The sequence below is a fragment of the Condylostylus longicornis genome, unplaced genomic scaffold (genome assembly GCF_029603195.1).
Source record: "Condylostylus longicornis isolate FDR11 unplaced genomic scaffold, ASM2960319v2 ptg000048l, whole genome shotgun sequence".
NCBI lineage: Eukaryota > Metazoa > Arthropoda > Insecta > Diptera > Dolichopodidae > Condylostylus > Condylostylus longicornis.
Window position 1 is genome coordinate 4,213,994 of NW_026578017.1, and position 26,432 is coordinate 4,240,425.

The 26,432-nt window shown below is 28.1% G+C and overlaps 1 protein-coding gene across 2 annotated transcripts in view; it reads left to right on the top strand.

The window, feature by feature from the left end:
• Window positions 1-25,526, top strand: part of LOC129610901 (serine proteinase stubble) — a 36,226-nt gene extending 10,700 nt beyond the window's left edge. Inside the window, exons 2-10 of one of the 2 annotated variants that reach the window (XM_055523693.1) lie at window positions 5,958-6,306; window positions 20,321-20,478; window positions 20,535-20,720; window positions 22,335-22,845; window positions 22,901-23,179; window positions 23,841-24,018; window positions 24,268-24,420; window positions 24,845-25,116; window positions 25,210-25,526. In XM_055523693.1, the coding sequence (XP_055379668.1) occupies window positions 5,958-6,306; window positions 20,321-20,478; window positions 20,535-20,720; window positions 22,335-22,845; window positions 22,901-23,179; window positions 23,841-24,018; window positions 24,268-24,420; window positions 24,845-25,116; window positions 25,210-25,373 (2,250 nt within the window). In that variant the 3' untranslated portion in view covers window positions 25,374-25,526. Of the gene's footprint in view, window positions 1-5,957; window positions 6,307-20,320; window positions 20,479-20,534; window positions 20,721-22,334; window positions 22,846-22,900; window positions 23,180-23,840; window positions 24,019-24,267; window positions 24,421-24,485; window positions 24,609-24,844; window positions 25,117-25,209 lie in introns of those variants that run through there. The other variant, XM_055523694.1, reaches the window with a different exon arrangement.
• The last annotated feature ends 906 nt before the right edge of the window (window positions 25,527-26,432 follow it).

Below are 26,432 nucleotides of genomic sequence, written 5' to 3' on the forward strand. Positions count from 1 at the left end.
AAACAGTTTATTTACACATCCCTACCATGGAGAAATGCGTTCCCACCGAAAACTTGACATCCAAAATTGGGTGCCACTAATTCTAGGACATTGTTCACCTAGCTATTCTAATATTTTGTCACAGAGATATCTGTAAATTTTTTAATTTTAATAACTTCATTTATTATTATTAGGCAGTTGCTTAGATCAGCATTACTGTTAATATGCTATATATATACATATGTACAAGAAAGAAATTAGAAACAGCAACATTTAGTTGTGTTTGCTTTGTAAAAAGGTCTTCATTTAACGGAAAGGGATAGGAAAGAATACGAAGGTCGGTAAAACGTTATAATTCTAAAGCCTTTAAGAGAGTTTTATTTTAAACCAAAACAACACCACTTTACCCCAAGCCAATTCAAATCTAATCCATCGTACAATCTACCTTTAAGAATGGCGTTACTAATATTGGTATCAAATTACTAAAGATTGAAATTGATACTACGTTATGGACTCATTTTAACGTCTGATGCTTTGTTCATTTCTCCTATAACTCGCCCAATGATAACGCGCATTTAAAATTGCACCTCGCTCAAAATTTTTTGTTTTATTTTTGTTGATAAATGAAACCTGCTAATCTAGTGAGAAGACACAATTCCAGCAACAAAAAAAATTATTCTGTCTACTATTAAAATATTGTTTTGCTAACTTTATTCAACAATTAATTTCTAAAATTGTGGAATTGTTAAAATTAGCTCGTAAGGAGCAAATTGATAATCTTATTTATTAATGGGTTACCAGCAACCCCATACAAGAGAAAACTTGGGCATGTTGATTTGAGTTGAGCTGGTTTACAAAATGTTAAAGAAAGTTAAAATTTACCTTTAATTCTTGTAACTTAAAATTATTTCTTTAAAGTAAAATCGTAATTATAAATTTTTATATTAAGACTAAAAAATACTACAATCGATTCAATAAATACAGCACCACGCCATTGAAATTTTAGAAAACAATGAAATTCTCATTTATGCTTTACTTCACTATCACATACATACGTTTATGCATTTTTTATTTTTGAAAACAAAAATAAAATAAAACTTGTATTGTAAAAATTCTAAAAACCAGACAGTTTTCCCATAAAATATATATTTTTTTCTCGAACAATTACACACAATGTTTTTCAATTTACTTTTACAACACCTTTTACATCAAGGGTCATCCCCAATTAAAAATTACCTGTTGTTTATTATTTAACATCACGTTAAATAATTACACATATGTACATAACATAATAACTAAGCATTTTCATTCCAAGGTCATGAAAACCTAAACCACCCGATTGAATTGAATTTCGCGAAAAATTCATGCTCATTTAACGGAAGTCAATAATTATATAGTAAAGAAAAAGATCAACAAGGGTTCTTGAAGAAATTAATTCATTTGAAAAACAAATTTGATTATTGTATTTTGTGAGCTTTTGTACAAATATATACATATATAAATTTTCGTTGCTCAAAATGAATAGTGTCTTGAACTAAATTTAAAGTTGCCGCCTGTTTCTTTTTTTCGCTTGCAGAATATAATTGAAAGGGAATTGGCCGAAATTGACAGTGAGCTACAAAAAATGTTTAATGCTATTATAAATTATACTTGTCCTTGGAAACTGAGAATAAACTAAATTGAGAAATACCTCGGAAACTGAGAATAATAAATGCAAACTTATCCGGTTCCTTAATATTGCGAATTGTAAAAAAACAAATTGGACAAATTGGAAACAATTTAGAATTAAATCTGAAAATGGTAATTATATTAACACAAACAAATCAGTCAAATATTTAGGCATTCATTTTGAGCATAACCTAAATTTTAGACATAAAAAAACAAATTGAAAAAGCAAAAAAAGGCATTTGGAATTGCCTGGTATCTCTTGTACGCAAAATATTTAAATGCACATGCAAAGTTGATCGCTTATTAGGCGTTAATTAGGCGAATTCTGATATATCTATGGGCGTTAGACTTGTTTTAATGTAAGCGCATCACTGATGGAAAAACTAAGAAAATTTGAGAGAAAATGTATTATAGAATGTCCCAAAACGTATAGGAGATCAAGATAAAACTATTAACTATGCACAAGACAACATTAACAAATCACGAAAAATTAACTAAAATATGTCATAGAAGGACATTTTTAAAATTACTTTATGTAGTTTACTTTCTGAAATTTTTAATAGTTTTAGGATCAATTTATTTAGGATTAGTTTTTGTTTTAGGTAGTTTCTCGAGAATTTTTACATCCATTCGAAATGTAAATGAAAAAATTTAATTTTCTAATTTTACGTATTTATAAATTAATTCAACTGCATTGCTAAAAATAAAATAAATGAAAACTTATTAAAAAAAATTAAAATGTGCATATCGCAGGGTGAGCCTGTAACGTGGTATAATTTCTCAGGGGCCAAAAGGTGAGACAATTTTGTAAAAATTGTTCCTGGGGGACCTGCGAACGAATTTTAACCCCCAAAATCCCATTTGAATTTTCAGGGTTTCGACAAAAAGGTGGCGTTTTAAATGGCTATAGCTTCCATAATTATTACCCGATTTAAAAAATTAATATGCAATGGGAAGCTGAAAAGTAGCTTCTAATTTGACTTTAAAATCACAATATAGGCAACGATTTTTTTTAATTTTTAAGAAGATTTTTAAACTTCATTCAACAGATAAAACTCTTTAAAAGTCGGCTTTTAATTCATTTTATATTTTAGACACATTGGAAAGGTATTTAAACAAGCCTCAGTCGCCAAACGTTTTTTTTTCAATTGTATAATTTTTTTATTAGATGGCAACTATAGTGGATAGAAAATATATAGAAAATTATATTTGGACTTTAGAACGCTTTGATACAAGCGCTTGTGTATTCATAAATCACATGCATCTATCAATTGTGTATACATGTACATATGAATGAATTAAATACTATTCTATTGTTCTAAAGGAAATAATTAAACATATTATTCACTCTCAGCATCACATATAATAATATAAAACTATCTATTATTTTTGTTAGTCAATTTAAAATGTGTTATATTGTTTTCCACGTTTATTAGCTAATTTTGTGTATTTTGCTATGGGTTACAAATTTTAAAAATTTTGTTGTAAACACTGCTAACATTAAGACATTCATATATCAGATTTTACATTTATTTAGCTTAGATGACATAATTTGAGAAAACGACTTAATATAACATAATGTGTGATGAATAATTGTATGGATATTAATTTAGAAAATATTAAGCTGTACAATTTCGTGAAAATGTCCTCTAGTTACTATACTTACAAGGATTTATACTTTGTTCTCATCGCAGTTTCATTTTTTGGAATCGCTTTCTTCGTAAAAACTTGTTAGTTAATTTAGTCGATGAACAGAATATAAATATGAAATTAAAAAATTTTAATTTTAGCAAAACTCAGCTTTAACAAACAGAGTTGAAATATCTAATATTACAAAAGTCGCTTAAAAAATTAATTATTTGTCTTTATTAAAACTTTATAACCTTTATTATTCTCAAGAATAATCAAAAACCTGTAACTGCCTAGTTGTACAGGCTCAATCTCTGAGACATGACGTTCACTCAATTAAAAATCGACCCAGCTGAATTTGAGATGAACACAAATAGACCAACCTATAATTTAAACTTGCCATTCTGATTTAAACTTGGCATTTCAAGTAAATCAACCTTTATTATCTTGACTTATCAATTTATGTAGCAAATTTATTTAAAATTCATCTTCTGGATTCATTTTATTTTGTAAGTCCAATTTAATAAGTTCGTCAAGCTTATTTTCTGATTTATCATCTCTCGATTTTTCCAACTTATTAAGTGATTTATTTTTTCATGAGTTAATTTTTGTTTCGGTTTAACTAACATGTAAGTTTTTGATAAAACTAATGTAAAGAAAAACACACCAAGCTGGCTACAAGTTTTCTTACAAAAAAGAGAAAACCTTATATAATGACTCATAACCATTTGAAAAAAATTTTTTATATAAATGTATGTTACTGTTCAAATAATTCTTGTAGATAAAATGCATACCGTTGGACAGTGGGCATGAAAGGGTTAATACAGTTTTCGTGTTCTTAAGTTTAGTGAAATTTTGTCTTCATAATGTATTATGTACCTTCTTTGTGTATTTGTTTATATTGTTATACCCGAAAATTCAACTGTCTACGTCTTATAATGTCTGATATGCTAAAAAGCTCTTAGATGTTCTCTGTTTGAGTGACATGAATGTATGTTATTATTAAAAAATGTTATAATAATAACATAATAATATTATGTTATTATTATTTCTGAGATAATGACAATTAACTTTTGGAATTGTATGTCAAACACATTGGCCTACCAACATATTTGCTTGTGTGAAATTTCGATGCACAACTTTTAAAGTTTCTGAGATATAGTGTATAAATTTGGAAGTAAGATGGGAGGTACTCGAACCAGCACCACGATCATAACTAATTTTAATAGGGTTCTGGCATTTACCATAATAAATCATTTGTGGAAATTTAGTGAACTAACCTCAATGAGTTTTTTTCCTATCGTTGGGATGGACGAATGGACAGAAGGACATACAATGCTAAATTGACTCAGAATTCGAGGCTGATCAAAAACATATACTTAAGTCTATATCTCAGACCATTATTTCTTAGCGTTACAAACGGTAAGGCAAATTTAGTACACCTTCGAACATACGTTCGTACGGGTATAATAAGTATACTCGTACAAAATTTGTCACATTTTTAGGTAATGTTATTTAGGAATGACTAATGTAATTCGAATACTCCCATATTACTTATGTTGTATAGCTTCATAAAATGGTCAGGATGTGAAAGATTCGTGTTAGAATATTTTCACCGTTGATTAAGTGGGATGCTTATAACAGATCATATGTGTGATGTTACATATGATTGAATTCTCAGATTATTTTTAATTTCACTAATTAGTAATGTATATTTGCGGCTGTCAAGTTTAATACAGCAATAGTCTTGTACTGAACGCTGTATTATTATGAAACAACCTGTGTTATTTACGTGTGTATGTATATTATGATTTTGTACATGATGATAAATGTTAGTAACTATTTAGACATGGTTTCTTCTTTCCTTTTCTCCACGTTAAATCTTGATTATATTTTTTTTTTCTTTCTATTGGCCGTTTTTTATTCTTTAAATAATTTAAAAAAAAATGAAATAAAATAAAACCAAGTTTACCGGTATTTTTGCTTCTTTAATTCGTATTTCGGTCATTGACTTGTACATAACACTAATTTTTTTTTGTTTCATTTCCTCCATATATAAGCTAGGGATATAATATACTGTACATTTGTTTATTCTTAGCTTATTATAACTTATGAATATATGCGATACAGCTATAAGAATTTAAAGAAATGCTCTTCCTCAAAACTACACAAAAGAAACAATATATTTGCTATAATTTTCTTTTTTATTCTTCTTTATTTTTTCTTGCCTATACCTTTGAATTTTAGAGTATTAAGAATCAAGAACCTAAAGAATCAGTTTTAATTAATGTTCTACATTGAAATGATTTTTTTAGAGCAGTTTTCTATAGCAATGGAAAGACTAATAAGAAAGCAAGAAAGCAGTAATGCTGAAGCCAGAAAAAGAAAAAACTGGCTACTGCTATTGTAATAAATTTAAACATATTATAGAATAAAATAAGCATTAAAGCCCAAAACTGAAATTAAATATCTATTTATGCAAAAAAATAAAAAATTAGCCTTTCTTATAAAAAAAATATAGAAAAACAAAAATATTTAAAAAATTTAAGGTTCAACTGGACAAAATACTGCTGCGAATCATTTTTTATTTTTTTAAAATTATCAAAAGAAATTTTGTATTTCTTGACCATTTTCTGCATTTTTAATGACGATTTTTATTTTGTTGTTTTATTTATTTGCAGATGGACAGAGTCTCATCTTTAGAAACGAAATCCTTTTGTAGTAGCGGTAAAGTAGAGAATATAAAAACTCAGAAAATTGATAGCACTAAAGATAGTAAAAGGAATCGCAATTATAGAAACTTTTTTCGAAGGAAATTTCAAAAAAATAATTTACGAAAACTACCATTTTTGTCATCATCGCCGACATCATTATCATTTTTATTATCAACACTTCCATCAATATTATCATCATTAACAATGAGAAAAAATGAAAGAAATTATGCCGTTTTAGTTTTAACTATTTTATTAGGTTTAATTCAAAATAGTTTAAGCAGTCCAGTTTTTGTGGATAATCCTAGTATAGCACAATGTAAGTATTTTACTAATAAAAATTATTTCAAAACTAAATGAAAATATTTGTAAAAAACTTAAAATGAATAACAATCTAAAGAAATTTTAGGGCAAAGCATAATTATTGTAAAGAAAATGTATATTCAACGTTGATTGCTTTTAATGTTAATCAACTTTTTTTTTTTTCTCAAATTTTAACAAAGTAATTCAACTCAAACAATTCGATCATCTGATTACCATAAAAGTTTGGGAAAGTCTGTAGATTTGAAAGTTACAGCAAATATTTTGTCTTTTTTTCCTTTTTAACTTTTATGAGGTTAATAGGACTTCGATTAAACCTTTCCATCTTTCTATATTTTAGGTGATCGATTTTATTTTTACACAAGTTTAAGTCTATCAATGTTCTGCTTATACTTACTTAAGATTCCATTCTTACACTTACTTGGTTTGGGATTGCTCTTGACTTGACCCCTCAATATATGACCAACGCATTTTTATGTTTTTCTTTTTATTAGTTTTTTTACCTGGTCTTGTTTGTATATGTTCCATAAATAAATATTTCTAAATCTTTCTTAGCCTTCTAAATGTCTCTAGCTTTATCAAGTTTGTTCTCAATGTCAGCACTAGCTTCACCAACTGTACTTATAATGTTCCTCAATATTTTTTATTTATTTATTTTACATCCTCATCAAATTGTTAATTTCTCCATGGCAAATTTCATCTGAAAATTGTTCTAGCTTATTTATATATCATATATATCTGCATATTTCACATTATTCAACGTTTTGAAGGTGTTCCATTTGATCTCATTTTTTACTTCATTTTTTTTCCTCACAATTTTGGTGGAAAAAACTTCTATACGTATGCATATATGGTTCACAATATTCACTTCTTACCTATCTCGTGATCACGCGTGCAGTTTATTAACCCTTACATCGTTTAAGATTGAAAGATACAATGTAGTTCAACAATAATTGTTTTTCTGATTATTACAGCTGTTAGTGGAGCCCTTTAGTTAGCTCAGAGATAGTGGAATCTCTACCTAACCTTTCAACTTCTAAATTTTGGTTACATATCCCTTTTCCAGCTAGTTTTTTAACCACTTTGCTTGTTCAGCAATTCATCGAAGTGAGGGGTTAATTGCTGCGTAAAACAAATGTCCAACCAGAGGTCGCTGTGTTGGCACGAAACCCTTTAACAGTGTCAACTTTACAAGAGGTTAGGTTCATTGAAATTTCTAAGTAATAAACTTTCACTTCGTGAGAAAATTTGTAGAACTTGCAGATTTTTAGCAAATGAAAAAATTGTGTGTAATAAGAATTTCATTCCAAATTTATTTTAAACCATCTGATGAAATTTATGAATTGACGCAGTTCGTAATACTTCGCATAAGCACATTTGTTTTTTATACCCGTTTGAACGTATGTTCGAAGGTTATACTAAATTTTCCTTACCGTTTGCAACGCTAAGAAATAGCTCACGTGTATATTTTTGATCAGCGTCAAATTCTGAGTCGATTTAGCTTTGTCTGTCCGTCCGTTCGTCGCAGCGATAACTCAAAAACTAATTGATTTAAATTCGCCAAATTTTCACAAATGGTTCATTATAGTATATGCCAGAACTCTACTTAAGTTGGATATGATTAGGGTACTGGTTCGGGTAGCTACCATACAACTTAAAAATTTATTTGTCTATATCTTAGAAACTATAAAAACTGTGGTATTGAAAGTTGACACAAGTAAATATATTAGTAGGGCCAATGTGTTTTATTAAGGTCGTTGAAATTTCTGGGCTCCTTCTGATAGCTGCCATACAACTTCAAAATACTGTGATATTGAAATTTCATACAAGCAAATATATTAGTTGGGCCAATGTGTTTAATTAAATTCGTTTCTCTCTGGTAGCTGCTATACAACTTGAATCGTAGTTTGGCCATATCTTAGCAAATATTGAAAACACAGTACCGCAATTTTGCATAAATTAATATGGGAAATCTTAAAGATATGGTCTTTCCCATAGTCAGCTATGACATATTTATGCGCACATATGGATAGCAAATTCGTACGGGTATCACACAGTTGACACGGCCAACTCTATTTTTTCTTGTTTTTTTTTAAATTCAATAAAAATCTAATTTTAGTATGAACACATTAATGAAAATCTACATTTATATATGATCAAAATGTGCCGTCTTTTATGACGGGACTCGTCAGTTTTTTACCTTTATGAAAATATGTGTCCTTTATTAAGAAAATTTGGAAAACATACTCAAATGCTTAATAAAAATAAAAATTACCTAAATTTAGCATTTTGTTTTGTTCAAATATTCTACGAAAACAAAAAATTAATTGATTACAGTATTCATTTATGTAAATATGTATATATATTCAGTCTTCATAAATAACTATACACAAATACCTTAAGTTCACTATACCAATATAATAATTGTTATTAGTACACTACTAATATAATAATTGCTAAGACATCAGGTTAAAATAAAATCAAGAAATAAAGAAAACCAAAAATTTTCAAAAGATCAGTGAAATTCTTAATGCCACTCCTTCCTTCATTCATACTACATTATACTGTGCAAACACATTTAGAAAAATTCACCATATTAACCTAATTTCACTCAAAAGAAAGTTTTATTATTCTTCTTAAATCTGTTTTGTAAATTTCAAAAAATCAAGATATGTAAAAATAATTTTCAAGAAATATGTGCTACAAAGATCTCAATCTAATAAATATTTTTATACAAAACTGTGCGTTCTTTTGTATAAAAATTCAAATGAAAAAATTTAAAATAAAATAAAATTTTAATTTACTGTCGAATTTGCTAAAAAGAAGTTCATAAAATACAAATTACGTTACATTTGGAATTCGACCTAAAATTACATAATTACGACTGAACCATAATATAATCAGAGCTTAAAAATTATTAGGAATGCTATTTCTTCTTTAAATCTTCCTATTTATTTGCCATTGCTTCTTTAAAACAGTTATATTTGTTTGTAATTATCTCATTACATAAATTATACCATGTCTGTATATAAATACATATATTCATGTAAAGCTTACCTTTTCTTTTTCATTTTGTGCTCATATTGCCGCGAATATATAAGTTTTATTTTTATGTGTAGTAAAGTTTGGTTTACAAAGAAATACTTGCTGTCCACTCACACATGGGAATATAATTACCTAAAGATATTCTAGTTGATTTATTTTTAGCACTTTTTCAAAAAATTTTTGAAAAAAAGTGCTTATTAGTTTCACTCTGTCCGTCCGTCCGTCTGTCCGTGTGTCTGTTTACAAAACTTCTACATCCTTGAAGATAGAAAGCTGAAATTTTGTATGTGCATAGATGTTTACTAGAAACTTATTTCCGTAGAACAAAATTTTTAGCTATCTCCCCCCCTCTAAAAGTTATACCCCCCCAAAACCCTAAAAATGGCCTTCTTTAACTATTTGTTGCAATGAAACCATAAGCATTTATGAAATTTTGTAAACGCAGAAAGGCAGCGGCTCGCTTTCCCTAGCGCGATATACTATAGTTAAACTTTAGAAAAACAAAATGGCCGTTTAAATTTACCGTTATCTAAGGTATTTTTTTTCCAAATTTTTGATTTGGTTTTTCTTCTAGACCTCAGCCTGTAGAAGCTTAAAATTTTAGGGACTTTTAGACATTAACAAATAGTTTATTTCGTTAGAAGAAAATTTTTTTCCATCTCCACCCTCTCCCAAGTTATCGCCTCTTGAAATTTGTAAAATTTGAATTTTTGACACCTTATATTTACGAAACCGCAAGCTTTTTCAAATTTCTGTAAACGCAAAAAGCTAACGGTAAATTCCATGACATTAAAAAATATAATTATTTTTCTAACTCGCACAATTAACCCTTAAAATCGAGCATTATGTTAACCCCACTTTATATTAATTTTTGCTTTAGTTCAAAGACTGCATAAATCGTCCATCCTAAATATATGCAATCCTAGAAATAGTTTTGTAAATGAATGAAAATAATTTTAATAGTGTGATGGGTATACATAGACTGTATTTAAAAGCAGAATTTTCACTTGTTGAAGGGAAAAGTGCTGCAATACAAACCATTGGTTTGACTCAACTTTTTATTTAAACTAATATTTATCATTATAGTTAATAGTTTGAGAAAGTATTGTTTTGATTTTGATCATTAGAATTCTTAAAAGTAAACTACTTAAATTAATGTTATGGCGATTTTCTAGTCAGCGTCTGTTTAGTCAGAGTGTGTGAATAAATTGTTGATGAAATTGCAAAACTTTTAGAATTTTTAAATTAGTTTAGATTAATTTAATTTTAATTTTAAATAAATTAAAAGTCTAAAACTAGCATTATAGAATAATACGCAGAACAATTGATGAAATTTCTGAATTGCTGAATTAACGTAATTCATTGATTCTCTTTGGTACTTTTCCAAAAAAAATTACTAAAACAAAGTGCATATAAGTTTCAGTAATTTATGAACATAGACAAAAATTTTAAAAAATTAGAATAAAATGTCCAATTAATCTTTCACTTAACCATTATCTGATACCGGTTTTTCCTAATTTTTGGAGCAATTTTTCTTCTTATTAGAAAAAAAATACTCTACAGTTATTCTTCAAAATTTGCAAAATGTTAATTTTCAGTGCCCTAAAAATTCTTACGCTATAAACTTTATAACACTTCTATAAAGAAAAACAGAAGGATAAAGGTAGGATAAGTAAACTTTTTGGAGTTTCAAAATGTTCATATTTTTCGAAATTTATTACTCTCAATTTGAAATTCATTACAAACTCAAGACATAGATAGTTAAACTTGCCACTTTACGACGTTTCTCTTAAATTCAATTCTAATTTCTGTGTTTGTCCGGGAATCAGATGTAATTGAATTTTTTAGATATTTTTAAGTTCTAATAATTCAGCTCTCAGATGACCTACCGAGCTGGGGAAGTGCCTGTTGGAAAGGTTTAAATGAGATCTTCAATCCTATTGACCCCAAACAGCTTTTCGGTGCTCAAAAAACACTTCCAGTCCCTTCTCTGCTAAAAAAAAACTAAAGACTCCTAAATGTAGCCAAGTGGGTACTGCTGAAGAGATCTGGACATGCTGTATAAATTTTGTTCGAGGACAGAACTGAAAATCGATTCTGCTAGGGTCTTGGCTCAAAAGTAGTTTCTAAGAAGATGAAAAGAATGATAATTGTCTCGTGCGGCATATTATAATATAAAAGATACTGGAGAATAATAGAAGTTTTATTAGATTTTTTTAAATATCCGAAATATCCTACTGGGCTTACGTGCCTTAAAAATTTTCTGTGCAAAAAACGTTTTCAAAAGTTTAAACTAAACGGATTAAAATAATTTAGGATAAAAAAATTTGTTTTTCAAAAATTACAATTTTTCTGGCGAACTAAATTGAAGGTATAGAAGTAATTTTAAATGATTGGCCTATTCTGGACTAGGTTATATAAAGGGTTATTCAGTAAAGAGTACAATATTATGTACCATGTGTAGGACATCAAAAATGAGTAAAATTTTTCTTCCGAACTAGTTATAAAATCTCAACGGTTTCCGAGGTTTTAACGAATTTTCGCGAAATTTGTACTTGCCCGAGCTTTTTTGTTTATACCTTCCCTTTCGAAAAATATAAAAACTTCAAATGGGCAATTCCTTAAGGCCTAGTATTTGAAAGGCTTAAAATAACATTTTACTTTAATTTTTTATTTTATGTACATTCGGAATATCAACTATTCGAACTTAAAAAAAACAATTTTTCCCCTTACTTTAATATTTTAGTTTTCTCTAACCCGATAATTTCGTACGAAAATTTTTTATTTACAGAATTTTGTCTAGTTGCTTAAGCTTTAATTAAATTTCACTCACTAAATGTCAAAAAATCTTTTAAGGTACAGAAGATATAACAGAAAAACCATGATCATTTATGAATGAAATTATCATTATATTTTATTAATAAGCCTACAGAGGAATTTTTATCAAATTATATGAACGAATTCATCGCTCATCAAAATCACAATAAAGCGTGTAGGTATTGCTCTTGTTTTAACTTTTTCTACAAATTTTCATAACAAGTTTTTCATAAACTTAACGAACCATAAAATATTTACCGTACTATAAATAAGATTGGAATTTTTATCATTTCCAAAGTTACTCTCTTGTAAAATTTTCTTTCGAAATTTCTTCTACCAATAGGAATGACAGTAATTAGTGTTTTTTTGCATACACATAAATATTAGAAACATATACATATATATATATATATCAACACGTTATTCGCGTACCTATTATAAAATAAAAAGAATGAAAGAATTACAAATGTTCCGCTCATGACGCAGCACAGAATTTCGTTTTGTTTTTCTTTGATTAGCTTACACCTTTTGTTTTTTTTTTGTTATTTAACAATAATTGTTAAATTATCGTTGATTAATCCACAATATATAGCTAACTGTAACTCACAATAGAAAAACTGTTGTTAGGCATCTATTCATGAGCTTAATTTAAAAAAAAAAAAAAGTTGAATTTGCAACAAAAAAAATAAAAACAATAATGAAATTAAGCAAGATAAAAATAAGTTGAGTATTGTTCTAAACCGCAATAAGTAATTAATTTAATTCGCTTAGATTCAGAATAAAGAAATAAATCTGATGTGATCAGCCTATAACCGAAGCAATGTGCGTTTTCCAAAAAATATTTAAAAACTGCTATTAATTTGTAACTAATCTTATTAATTTGAGGAGAAAATTTCCCAATATTTCCCAATATCGTTCGAACATCATATTCAAAATACTATTTTTTTGTGAAATATTGTGGAAAATATAAAATTTGCTTGTAATAGAAGGCCGTATTGTTGGTTAAGAAAGAAAAATTTTAAAAATTTTTGTTAAAATTGTTTCAGTTAAAATATTAGTGCACAGATGAGCCGACAAACAGATTTATATCTCGACATGTGAAATTTGGTATGCTCACAATACCTTCGTTATTTAAGTATATGCAGATTAAAATACATACACGATAGTATACATAGATGTGACGTGTACACGAATAAAGAAAAGTAATGCAATACGAAAATATACGCCGCCAAACCACTAAAAAACCTTAAGGTTGACCTACATTTTCACCTTAACATTGACTAAAGAATTATAATTTCCATTTTAAGCGGTTTTACAAAGCTTTTTAATCATCATTTAAAAACCACAAAAAGCGCTTTTGTGCATTAGCTTTCGTTAACGTTCGAAGCTACAAAAAATAATTGCAATGCACAAGCATTATGTAAGTGTGAAAAATTTGTTTATCCAAAAAAAATATGTTTAAGATATTGTACACGAGTAAGATGTCAAAATAAAACTAAAATTAGAAAAATATTAATGAATTAATTATTTAACGACGGTACCAGAGATAGGTCAGGTAGAATTTTATGAGTAAAATGCAAGTATGATGTTTATGAGTTATCAGACAGTATCAGATTTTTTCAGATGTTTATTATTCGAAGACTATTTAAGATGTGTAGTGTTAGTAAACTTAAATAACGCAAATACTCTGGGAATAAATGTTATTGTGAAAAATAACATAGTGTTATTCAACATTTTCACAAATCTTTAAACTTCGTTGAACAATCAAATTAATTCACAATTAAAACAACGTAAGTTTAAAAAGTTATCTCTGTCAGGAATTCCTCCCATTTCTTTTTTATTTTCACTTCAAATATTTACTTGTCTAAAGTTTCGGCAATTTTAGAACACAAAAAGACACATTTTTCAAAGCAGCTCTGACGAATGTCATTGTCGGTCTTTTCGATTATATCTGATAAAATTGTGTAAAATATCGTTAGATCGGATGTACATAAAAATATTCAGTTCATAGATTTCACATATTTCAATTATATCCATAGAGTGAGAATTTTTCCTTAACACAGAAATAAAGAATTTTTGAATTAAATAAAAATAATTTTAACAACAATCAAACTGAATAAATTATTTTTTTTTTTGCAAAACACAGATAGGTGAACTTCATTAATAAATTTTAAACTTAGAATAAAAAAAAATCAACCAATACACTCCAAACAAGTAAACTCTCAATATCAATTTGAATATAATCTTGAGAACGAGGAAATTAAATTGTAATAAGCGGAAAAATTTAAAATTATCCTTACGTGGTCAAGCTCGTACATTATTAGTTTATTACATTTTCTTACTCTTTTTTTAATTTCGAGTGAAATAATTTGAAGCTATGACAAAGATGCGTCACGAAGTTATTTATAACCGCTTTCTATACAACATTCGGCGCAGTATAATTAGCAACCATATGAAATATACTTTATAAAAATATTTTTATTGTGCACTTATAGATTAAGAATTAATGAAACTTTTATCATCTTTAAAATTCTTGAAATACAAAAACTATAACAAAAAACAAAGACGATTCCACGAATATCCAGTTCTTGAAAGTAGAGTTCGAAATTCTCAAGAAAAAAAAGTTTTTGCTTTAAATCCGAAATTTTTAAGCAGTAAAAAAAAGAAGAGAACTTGATTTTTGTTTTTTATGAGTGCATTAAACTTGAGTATTTGAAATGAAGAGAAAAACAAAAAAGATTTTGTTTTTGTACGAGTTTGAGTTTGAGTGTTCTTATTAAATATTGATTATAATTTTAATCTTTTAATCAAAGTTGCGCAAATATATACAAAACGCATGAAAACTTCTATAAAGTTTTCTGTATGCCTAATTTTTTCAAAGCGTTATAAGAACTCTAGATAGTAAAACGCGCGAAAAAACGTGTTAACACATAATTTGCCGCATGACTTTTAAAGGGAGGAAAGGAACAGATGAGCACAGCACAAACGCTTCAACTCTTCTCAAGAAACGCTAATTACTTATACACAAAGGAAGATATTCTAAATTTTATTCACGTCGATTAGCGACAACTAAAATTATTAAATAGCAAAAGAAATCATCAGCAAACGTATTCCCCCAAATCCCGTGACTTTAATAATGCTTTATAAAAAGTTTAAGCACGGTATTAACACGATTGTAGTACCATCTGAGAGTTTTCAATACCTTTACATTGTAAAAAAAAAGCTAAAGCTTTTAATACATTTTTACAATATTAATACATTTACTTTGACATTTGTTTGAAAACTTCAATTTAAAGTTCTGTGCAAATGTTAATTTTCAACAAACGTTACCACATCATTAAAAACATAGCATTTTTACGTCGCATTTTATGAAAAAAACTTAATTGGTTATTTCTGGCAACATTTTTATGACATGTATAAGAAAAGCGTGCTCGATTTTTTCGATGCCCGATTTACTTCTATTTTACGTATCTTTTGCCAAACTTTTTGGAATGTGGTACTTTGTAAAATTTGCGTTGTAAGCGCATTATTGAAGTCACGGATCGTGCGAATGAAACAATATTAATTTAACAAAAATGAACCGTGCTCAGAAAACGAAATGTCAATTAGCACAAAACTTAAAATCGAATAGCATTTTTGAATTTTCTTATACATTCGGTAAACTATAACTGTTTAATACAGTTTAAAGGTCAACTTTTGAATAGGATTCTTATACTTTAATTAATAATCATTAATGACTTCTAATTAATTTCACAACGATATAAAAATTTTCATAACGAATACCGCGTTCACAAAATATTAAGTAAATAGCCCTTGTGAAAATGTTAAGGAAAAGTGGTTGTGCAAATGTAACCATCTGCTACACTATTTTAAAAGTATTTCAACATTCTTTTAGACCCCTTTAGAGTTGTAAAAGATTATATTAAAAAAGATTTTCATTAGAACTTTAATTTTTTATCAAAACAGCATCTCTTAAAGCTTTCAAATTTAATTAAATTGAAATAATGAAACAATTGAGAAAATTTTCCTTAAAAATTCTAAAATCGTAGTTATTATATAAGCAAGTATTAAAGTAAAAAAGCTGCCAAATAGATTTTGGTAAATTTTACAAATTATTCATCAGCGATCACACTGGGGTTTAATGAAATGGATCACTTATTTTCATTATTACTCCAATCTTTAATGAAAATTATTTAACTTTATTACAAAGAAAATTTTGCTTCGGTAATTTTAATAAGAAAATTAAAAAAAAAAACCAACAAACAGAAAAGTATAAAATTTTCTTATTTTCTTTAAATTTTTTTATATTTTTTATGGCATTCTTTTTTTGTACTTAAAATTCTACGTGAGAGAAAGTTAAGGTCAATAAATATAACTTTAAAATTACACTAAGTAAAATAAAAAGTGTTTATTAAAATCCAGTTTGTCAATTGAGACTGAAGTTAATGTTTATATCCACATTTGTACATGCACAGATACATAATATATCTGTTACAATACGTTATGAACGTTGTACAATATACCTATTTACAAAGTATGTATGAAATATTGTGTTATAGTATAGAAATTTACTTTAGCTCTTTCAAGGCGGAAAAAACAATTACTATTGCCGTCATATTCAAAGAATTAAAAACTTTCGTTATAAAAATCGTACATAATTGTATACAATCGCACTGCTGTGGTATGTGTACACTATAAACTTACATAGTGGTAATGGTATGTAAGTTAAAATAAGTCTTTAAAATTATGATGACAAATCACCAGTAACTCTTCAAAAAAAAAAAACTAAGAAAAAAGTCTAGAAACTAGTAAATACTGGCACAAACTTAACAGTAGGGGGCAAAGGAAACAGAAAAACAAAATTAAATTCAATTAACCACTATGATTCTGCTTCTGATTTCTATTATATAAAAAAGTCTACTTTCCTAAAATAATAGTAAGGTAATAATATAATGTGTAATAATTGATAGCTTCAAAACCGAAACTGGAGTTATTGTCTTTCTTTTCAATTACACGATTTAAATCGTGGACTATGAACTAGAGTTAAGATATTAACAAAACACGTTGCATATAATATGAAAGAGAAGAAGAAATTTTCAAGTAAGTAAGCATCCTCCTTCACATCAGGTGCTTTTGACTTTATTTCATTTTATTTTGTTTGTTTTTTTTTGTAATAGAGAAAGAAAACAAAACTTTCATTGTTAATAAGGTCAGTAAAAAATGCACAAAAATACAAAAAGAACAAAGCAAAGAAAGAAAATAAAAATGAAATAAAAAGAAATTCCGTTGACAGAAAATAAAGTCTCATAGCTGTTTTCAGCTATAAACGGTTACAATTTCTATCATTCATCATTTTTCTCTTTTAAACAACTGGGATGATTATGCTTTCGAAAGTAATTTCATTGTACTTTTTCCCACTTCTCTTTCTTCTTTTATATAAAAGTAATGATCTTGCATTACTATTTTTATTATAACGGTTTTTCTTTCCGTATTTTTTGTTTTTTTAATTCTTCTATTATTTATTTTGTTGCTAGTATCGTTGTTCTGTTGTTGTTACTTTTAAAAATTTCTTTCATCTCAAATTAAAAATTCTTGAGAAAGGAAAAGCATAATTGGGATTGTGCATTTATTTTTGTTCCTTTTAAGCACAATAACTTAAAAAGAAAACGAGAAAAAGTAGAGTTAACCTTGTCAACTCTGTGATACCCGTATGAATTTGTTATCCTGTGTGCGAACAAAGATGCCATAACTGGCTATGGGGCAGACTATGACTTTAAGTTGCCGTATTACCATATTAATTTATTCAAAATTTCAGTACTGCGTTTTTCAAAATACTGTGTGTGCCAAACTACTATTGAAGTTGTATGGCAGCTACCAGAAAGAGCCAAGGAATTTCAACGAATTTTATCAAGCACAACGGCCCTACTAATATATTCGCTTGTGTGAAATTTCAATACCACAGCTTTTATAGTTTTTCAGATATAGCCAAATAAGTTTGGAAGTTGTATGGTAGGTACCAGAAGGAACCAAGTAATGTCAACAACTTTTATAAAACACATTGGCTCTACTAATATATTTGCTTGTGTGAAATTTCAATACCATAGCTTTTACAGTTTCTGAGATATACCCAAATAAATTTTTAAGTTGTATGGTAGCTACCCGAACCAGTAACCTGATCATATCCAATTTAAGTAGGGTTCTGGCATTTACTCTAAGGAACCATTTGTGAAAATTTGGCGAATTTAAATCAATTAGCTTTTTAGTTATCGTTGCGACGAACGGGCGGACAGACAAAGCTAAATCGACTCAGAATTTGACGCTGATCAAAAACATGCACTTGAGTCTATATCTAAGACCGTTATTTCGTAGCGTTACAAACGGTAAGGCAAATTTAATATACCCTTCGAACATACGTTCGTACGGATAAAAAAAGAGTAGCTCCTATGTAATTTCATTTATTTCTCAAATCAAACGAATGTGAAAATGAAAATATTTCAATTTTATGGGTTATGGCCATTTGCAAATATTATAAGTTAAAAGTTATTAGAACCTGTGATGTCTTTTTTTAAAAACTATACATTTGATTTAATTCACCGGTATTTAAAATAATGAGGATGTTAATTATTAATTTGAGCCCAGAAATTTATATTGAAAAGTTCCCAAAACATAGAAATGTTACTGCTTTCCACAACTATTCTTATAACGGCTCAGGCAGCCAAGCAACTATTTTGCAACTATATGATTGCTTATGTATTCCATATAAGTTTATATTCAAGCAATCAAGCGGTAATTGCAACAGCATATTTTATCCAATTAGTTTGTTCTATTGACTGCCTCTTGGGTTTTTTAAATCTACAGCGTTTTTACTTATCTTAATATATTAAGAAGATTGTATATTAAGATACTTAATTATTTGTTCTATAAAATTCGGAATTTTAAAATTTAAAAATCATAGGATTGGACAACATGAATTATCAATTACGCAACATTTCAGTGATGATTTATAGCAAAAATTTCATTTAGAATCATTCGGTTCTGCCCACATATTCCATATTTTTGCATACATTTTTTTCATCTGCTACGACCTTCAGTTTGTGTTAACATAAGAAAGGAAACCTTCTAGTAAAAATTCATAATATTGAAATGTGCTTTTTTATAAATTTAAGAAGAAATCCTAACTTGTTTTTATTACATTTGTGTTAGTCTAATATGTTAGTCTAATGATGTGAGTATGACTAATCCGTTATTATCTAAGTTGCAGTGAGGGAAGTGTAAGAATCATTAAAAAAACTAGAAGCTATGTTAAAAAGAATACGAGGAAAAACTAATTTTCTTATTTTGAATGCAATGTAAAAACCGCTATAACAATAAAGGAAAGAGTAAGAAAATTGTACGGATATATTATACTAACTATATACAGATTCTTCAATATGATTTATAAACAGATGTTGTTTGGATAGTAAAAATATCTATAAACATGTTAATTTAGGTATATAAATAAATTTATATTTACAGTTGAAAATATTATGCATGTGTAAACCTATGTATAAGTATTACGGAGACCATGTTTCCAGCGGAAGAATGTGGGAAATATTTTCAATCCGTTGCTATTTTCCATTTTTGCTTTTGGTGTCATCAGAAGAGAAAGTTTTACGATTGTAAGAGCGGTTTAATTAACAATTTAAGTTATAGCTAAACTTTTTCACTTAAAAGAATTGAAATTTCTATCAATCGAAATTTGATTGATAAAAAATTAAACGACGGCTTATTTGAAGTTAAAAAAGCAGGAAACTGGCATAAATATTTTAGGAAAAAGAAGATGATTCTTAAAAGACCTTCTATCTTTGTTTTAGAGAGGTTTACCTTTACCAATAAAATCCATGCATTATTATTATTATAATAGGCTTCATACAAATGTCAACAATATAAACTTGCCTTGTGTCTTTATTTTTGCATTACATAGATCTAATTAAAAATAATATTTTTTATTGTGATAAGTAAGGATAAAAAACTGAACTTGTAATAAGAGCAAAACAAATTACTTAAAATATTTGTAAACTAGAACAATTTTACTTAGTATTACGTTGCATCTAATGACATTGTTCCAATATTATTTAAGAAATAATTTCTCTTTTTAATTTTTATTCCAGTTCAATCAGGCAGAAATATACGACACCTTCCCTGCATTGTTAGAAAATCTGGTTTATCAGGTACTTGTATGTTTGCGATTGATTGCATTAAGCAAAATGGTACACATCTTGGAACATGTATAGATCGATTTTACTTTGGCTCATGCTGTAGGATAAAGGTAAATTCCTCATTTTGTAATTATGTAATATCATATATTGATTATTAATTTTTCAGGATGATTATTTTGCACAAGATATTAATGACAATAGCATAGATCAAAACACTATATCACATTTTTTAAATGATATTAATACAACACCAAGTACGATTGGTTCATACAAACCCACAATTCAGCAGGAGTTAACAACTCATCACAAAACGAAGCCAACACTACCAGTCCCTTATGTGCCAATTTCAACGGTAATTCCATCAATGCAAAATCGTGAAAATTCAGTTAACTCCTCTTCCAGTGAACTTTTTGAGACAAATTCTTTAATAAATAATTCAAAAATTGCAATTTTATCATCCTCACAAACATCTTCGGTATCAGTATCATCCTCTTCATTACCATTATCATCATCAAAAACTCCATTGCAAATACCATCACAAAACGTGACTGAACAATCTTTAAATGAATTACAAACATTGTTTAATTTAAGTTCAACTGAAAATCTTACTACACCATCATCACTGCAAACTCATTCATTTCTATCATCGCTTTTATCATCGTCATTAAATTTGTCATTATCAAACACAACACTAACACAAAAAGCACCGTTGCCAACCAAGCCAATGATTATTTCAAACAAGCCAACCTCAACGGCACAAAAGACAACATCACATAAAACCACATCGACACATAAAATATCATCCTTTCATACTGCCGCAAATGAAGTGTTAAAAGAAACTTCAATAATTTCAAAGACTCCAAGTACACATCCGACAAAAGAAACACATGTAACAAAACATACACCTACTAAAGAACCTTTACCATTAACAAGTGACTTAACTACCATCACCAATAATAAAATCATAACAAGTACTAAAAATACGTACCCAACTAAGTTATCAACTTTTGTAACACCAATTCTTACAACTCTACATCCATCACTTATAACTTCCGATAGTCAAATAAGAGATACAACTGAATCACTTAAACTTACTACATTCCAGGTTGTCGAAACGACTACATTCGTACCAACAGCAACTCCTACTACTAAATTTGAGACACAGAAAACGACTGTTGCATCACAAACATCAACTAAGACTCCTTCCCCTATTATTTATGCATCGAATAAACCATTATATACCAAACGACCATTGACGACAAATAGAACTAAAGGAACGAAGCGTCCTCCACAAATTTCAACAAAACCAACTAAGACAATTCCTTCAAACGAGCAACTGACAACTACTACGACAATAAACTCGACGTCAAAAAAGACTACTACTAGTCCTACAAAAAAACCTTTAATAGTTACTAAAAGACCACTGACCACAAGACCACCAATAAGCAAACCTACTTCAACTGTCCAACCTTTTACTCTTACTACAACTTCTACACCGCATATACTTAATTCTTCCACGAAGCGGACTGATTTATATAAAACGGACGTTTCTACAACTACGAAAATACCCTTAACCACAACAAAAATTGACACTCAATCCACTAAAGCACCAAGGCCTAATCCAAAACCAACAGCAGAAATAGTTCGAGTTCCATATACTACGTTGAAACCAGACACAGACCTTACTACTACGAAAACCACAACAACTTTGCATACAGAGGATATTTCAAAAGTAAATTTATCGTCAACAACCTCAAAAACAGATTCATTACACTCGCCCATAACATCACAATTTTCAACAACAACGAAGATACCATTGACTACTTTATCTACTACACTGACTTCAATATTACAAATTAAAACCACTAATAGATCTCCTTTAACTACAGTCAAACCATTGCCATCCATTTTAACTAAGAAACCACTTATTTCAACTTCTTCGACATCTACTTCTTCATTTAAACAGCCTACAACAAAGCAACCTTCATTCAAACCATCTTCAACCAGATATCCTGGAATTAAGCCATCAATTATTACAAGTAAGCCCTCACAATCAACTTCCATACTAACAACAACAAAGGGTCCATCTGTCAACCTAAGTAAATCAACAGCATCTCCTAGCAAGTTACCAATAATTACTAAGCAACCCTTAACAACAAAACCGCCAATTTTTTCAAGTTCCTCTACAACAAAAGCAGCCTCTATAAAGCCTGAGCAAACTATGTCATCCACTATTTTCCAACTAACACAAACAACTACAACAACAACAACAACTGTGAAGCCAACTGGCTTAGTAACGTGGACAAATATTGACAATACACCTAAAAATAACATTTCAGTTTCGTTTAATACTTCCAATATAAATAATGAGAGTTGGCAGCCAAAACCTATGCCAGATTGGGCTCTAAAACCAGCTTCTGTGTTAGAAATAAATAAAACAAAAATTGAAACTCCTTCAAGCAGTCCGAAACCCAATAGTAAGTACATATCTATATTAAAAACAAAAACTATTTCTTGAACCTTTCATTTTAGCACCGACAACGGAAGATATTATAGCCAGCAGTATCACATCAGTTCTAGATCAATTAAATAATATAACTGCAAACAACATGACACATACAACTGACAGTTCGTGGGTTTGGACCACTGAAACAAGACTTAATACTTCAAGCACGACTTTATCAAGTTCAATTGAAAATACAGCTAATGCAACAAGCAATGGAACAGCATCAATCAACGAAGGTTTTGGAAATGCCACATCATCAACCGTGTCACCAATTCCAACATTGGAAGGAATAGATTATAAACAAAGTGAGAAGCTATAATATTTTTTAGATTTTTGAATAAGTTATAAACATCGGAATTTTTAAAAATTCGTAGTTTCAAAGTAATAAATGGTCAGATAAGTGAACCTTTATTGTAAAATGCGCCAAGAAAATTGTATATTTGGTTTCGAGATCGTTTTCATGTAAATGTGTAATAATCGGATTTTATAGTCAATTCTTTAAAATTCCAAAAATAAATTTTCTGCTTACGAGTACTTTCAAAAATTCTAAAGCCAACTGCATTTCAAATGAAACACCAAAGCTAACAATCCTTTCTAAATTAGTTGCATTCATTTAATTGATGATTTGTAAAGAAAAATGTGAAGAGAAATAAAGAGGAAGAAACTATAGAGGAGGAAAGGATTTAAAATATTTATGAGACTTTAATTTTAGTTCGCGAGATTTATTATTTTTCAGTTTCTTCTTCTCTTTGGTTGTTTTGTCCATATTTTGCGTATTCGTTTTTCTTTTGTTTTGATTTAAAACGCTTCATATTTTGTTAGTGCTATTGATTTCGTTGTCGAACATTTTTTTTGTTTTGTTTACAGCATTGTGTATTTTCAAAGTTTTATTATGTTACTTTTAATTTTATCGCGGTTAATTTATCATCGTTTTCTTCTTATACTGTGATTTTGTTTTCCTCGTAGTTTGTGGTAAACGTATGTATCCTGAACCAAGGATTGTTGGTGGAGCAAATGCTGCATTTGGACGTTGGCCTTGGCAAATATCCCTAAGACAGTGGAGGACTTCAACCTATTTGCATAAATGTGGTGCAGCATTATTAAATGAAAATTGGGCCATTACTGCGGCGCACTGTGTTGATAAGTAAAAACAATTTTTATATTCTTTAACTATACCTACAAATTGCTTTTATTACTTTATTATTTTTTTTTATCGTAGCAGGTTAAATGATTATTGAAAATATATTGTTGTGTAGATAAACTATCTATTGTATGTGTGAATGTTTTGTAAATACACATTAAATATAGTGTTAACGTATGGGCTTATGAAATTTCATTTTATTTTATTTATTTTTTAATTTCTCATTTTTTTATCGTTTCTTGTTGATTATAGTGTACCACCATCAGATTTATTGTTGCGTTTAGGGGAATACGACTTGGCTGAAGAGGAAGAACCGTACAGTTACCAGGAGAGACGTGTTCAAATTGTCGCATCACATCCACAATTTGATCCAAGAACATTTGAATATGATTTAGCATTATTAAGGTAATTTTTTCTTTAAAAGAATATTTTGTACAGTTGCACTCTCATATACATGAATATTTATGTAGACCTATAGAGATTTGAAGTGAAGAAAAGGTTTTAATTGCAATAAAACTTAAACTTTGTTTAATAAAATAAAATAAAGTGGAGATGCTTATCAGAATTATGTTAAGACTTTGTGAGCATTTTTCCCAAGAAATTCAAGACTTGACTAAGAGAAAATGAACTGAGTAGGCCAAATTTTTTGCAACAACGTCACAATATGTCAAATTTTTGAAACACAGTGAAATTACAAAATTAACTGTTTGTTAAAGTTGTTACCAAACTAATGCATATTTTAACTTTTATACAACTAAGCATAATAAATATTTTTGCTAATTAGTTTAATCTTAAAACTTTTAACATTTTTTTGCTCTTTCCTTTTTAGATTTTATGAGCCAGTAATATTTCAACCAAACATAATACCAGTTTGTGTACCAGACAATGACTATGATTTCCTTGGGCAGACAGCATATGTAACTGGCTGGGGCCGACTTTATGAAGATGGTCCATTACCGAGTGTTTTACAAGAAGTTTCAGTACCAGTTATTAATAATACAATATGCGAAACTATGTATAGAGCTGCCGGTTATATTGAACATATACCACATATTTTTATATGCGCCGGATGGAAAAAAGGTGGTTATGATTCTTGTGAAGGTAAGTCGCGTGCTCTTCATATAATGTTATGAAAACAAAAAGCATTTCTTATAACTATTTTTAAATGTTAAATATATTTTTTAAATATTTTAGGTGATTCTGGTGGTCCAATGGTTTTACAAAGAGAAAGAGATAAGAGATTTGTATTGGGTGGTGTTATATCATGGGGTATCGGTTGTGCTGAACCAAATCAGCCTGGTGTTTATACAAGAATTTCTGAGTTCAGGGATTGGATTAATCAAATTCTTCAATTTTAAACTATTATAATTGTAATATTAACAGTAATAATGAAAATTTATGTATTTTTATAGAAAAATTATTACAAAATTAGAATTTATAAAAAATCAAATGACAATACTGTTTATACAAAAGATTTTAATTAATTTTTGGAACCAATATCTAAAGCAATAATTGTAACCAATCGTATAATGTAAGATTAATTTAACTGCTCTTGTTAATATTAAGGAAATATAAATAAAGTTAAGAAAATATAAATTTATTAGAATTGTTGTCACTGCTAAAGTAAAATGAAAAATTGTGATTTCAAGTTAGAAAATATATAAGTTCTAAATTAACAAATACAACAAACTGGTACAAGGATTAGTTTAATGATATTTTTTGTTGTTATAAAAAGTTAATTTCGAGATATTTTTTTTAATTATAAATTATGTATTTAATTAAAAAATTCTGTAGGTACGTATATATATATATATACATACGTATATATATATATACATATACATATATATATATATATATATATATATGTATATACATATACATATATATATATATATATATATATATATATATATATATGTATATGTATAGCTGATAATATATATATATATATATATATATATATATATATACATATATATATATATATATATTATCAGCTAAGCAAAATGTCATTTAAATTATCATTTAATATCATTTAATATTACAAGTTAAAATTTATCTTTATTGATTTAAAAAAAATTATTAATATGCACTTGTAGCTGAAATTTCAGATTTTCTAATATATTTCATATATATACATATATTTTCTATTAATAGACTAGTCTCGAGATATTTAATTCAATTTAAATACGTTTTGATTGTATTCAATTTTCCTAATAATAAAAAATAACATCCTATAACTAGTCCAACACTCGAAAATATGTAACAGAATGTAAGAAAATTTTCAATTTGTTTAAGTACCACTACAAAAAGAAAATTCTAAACTTTATTAAGTCTAATATTATCTCATTACATGACTATTTCATTTAAATTGAATTGTGTAGTTTGATATAATGAAAATAATGTTAAAAAAA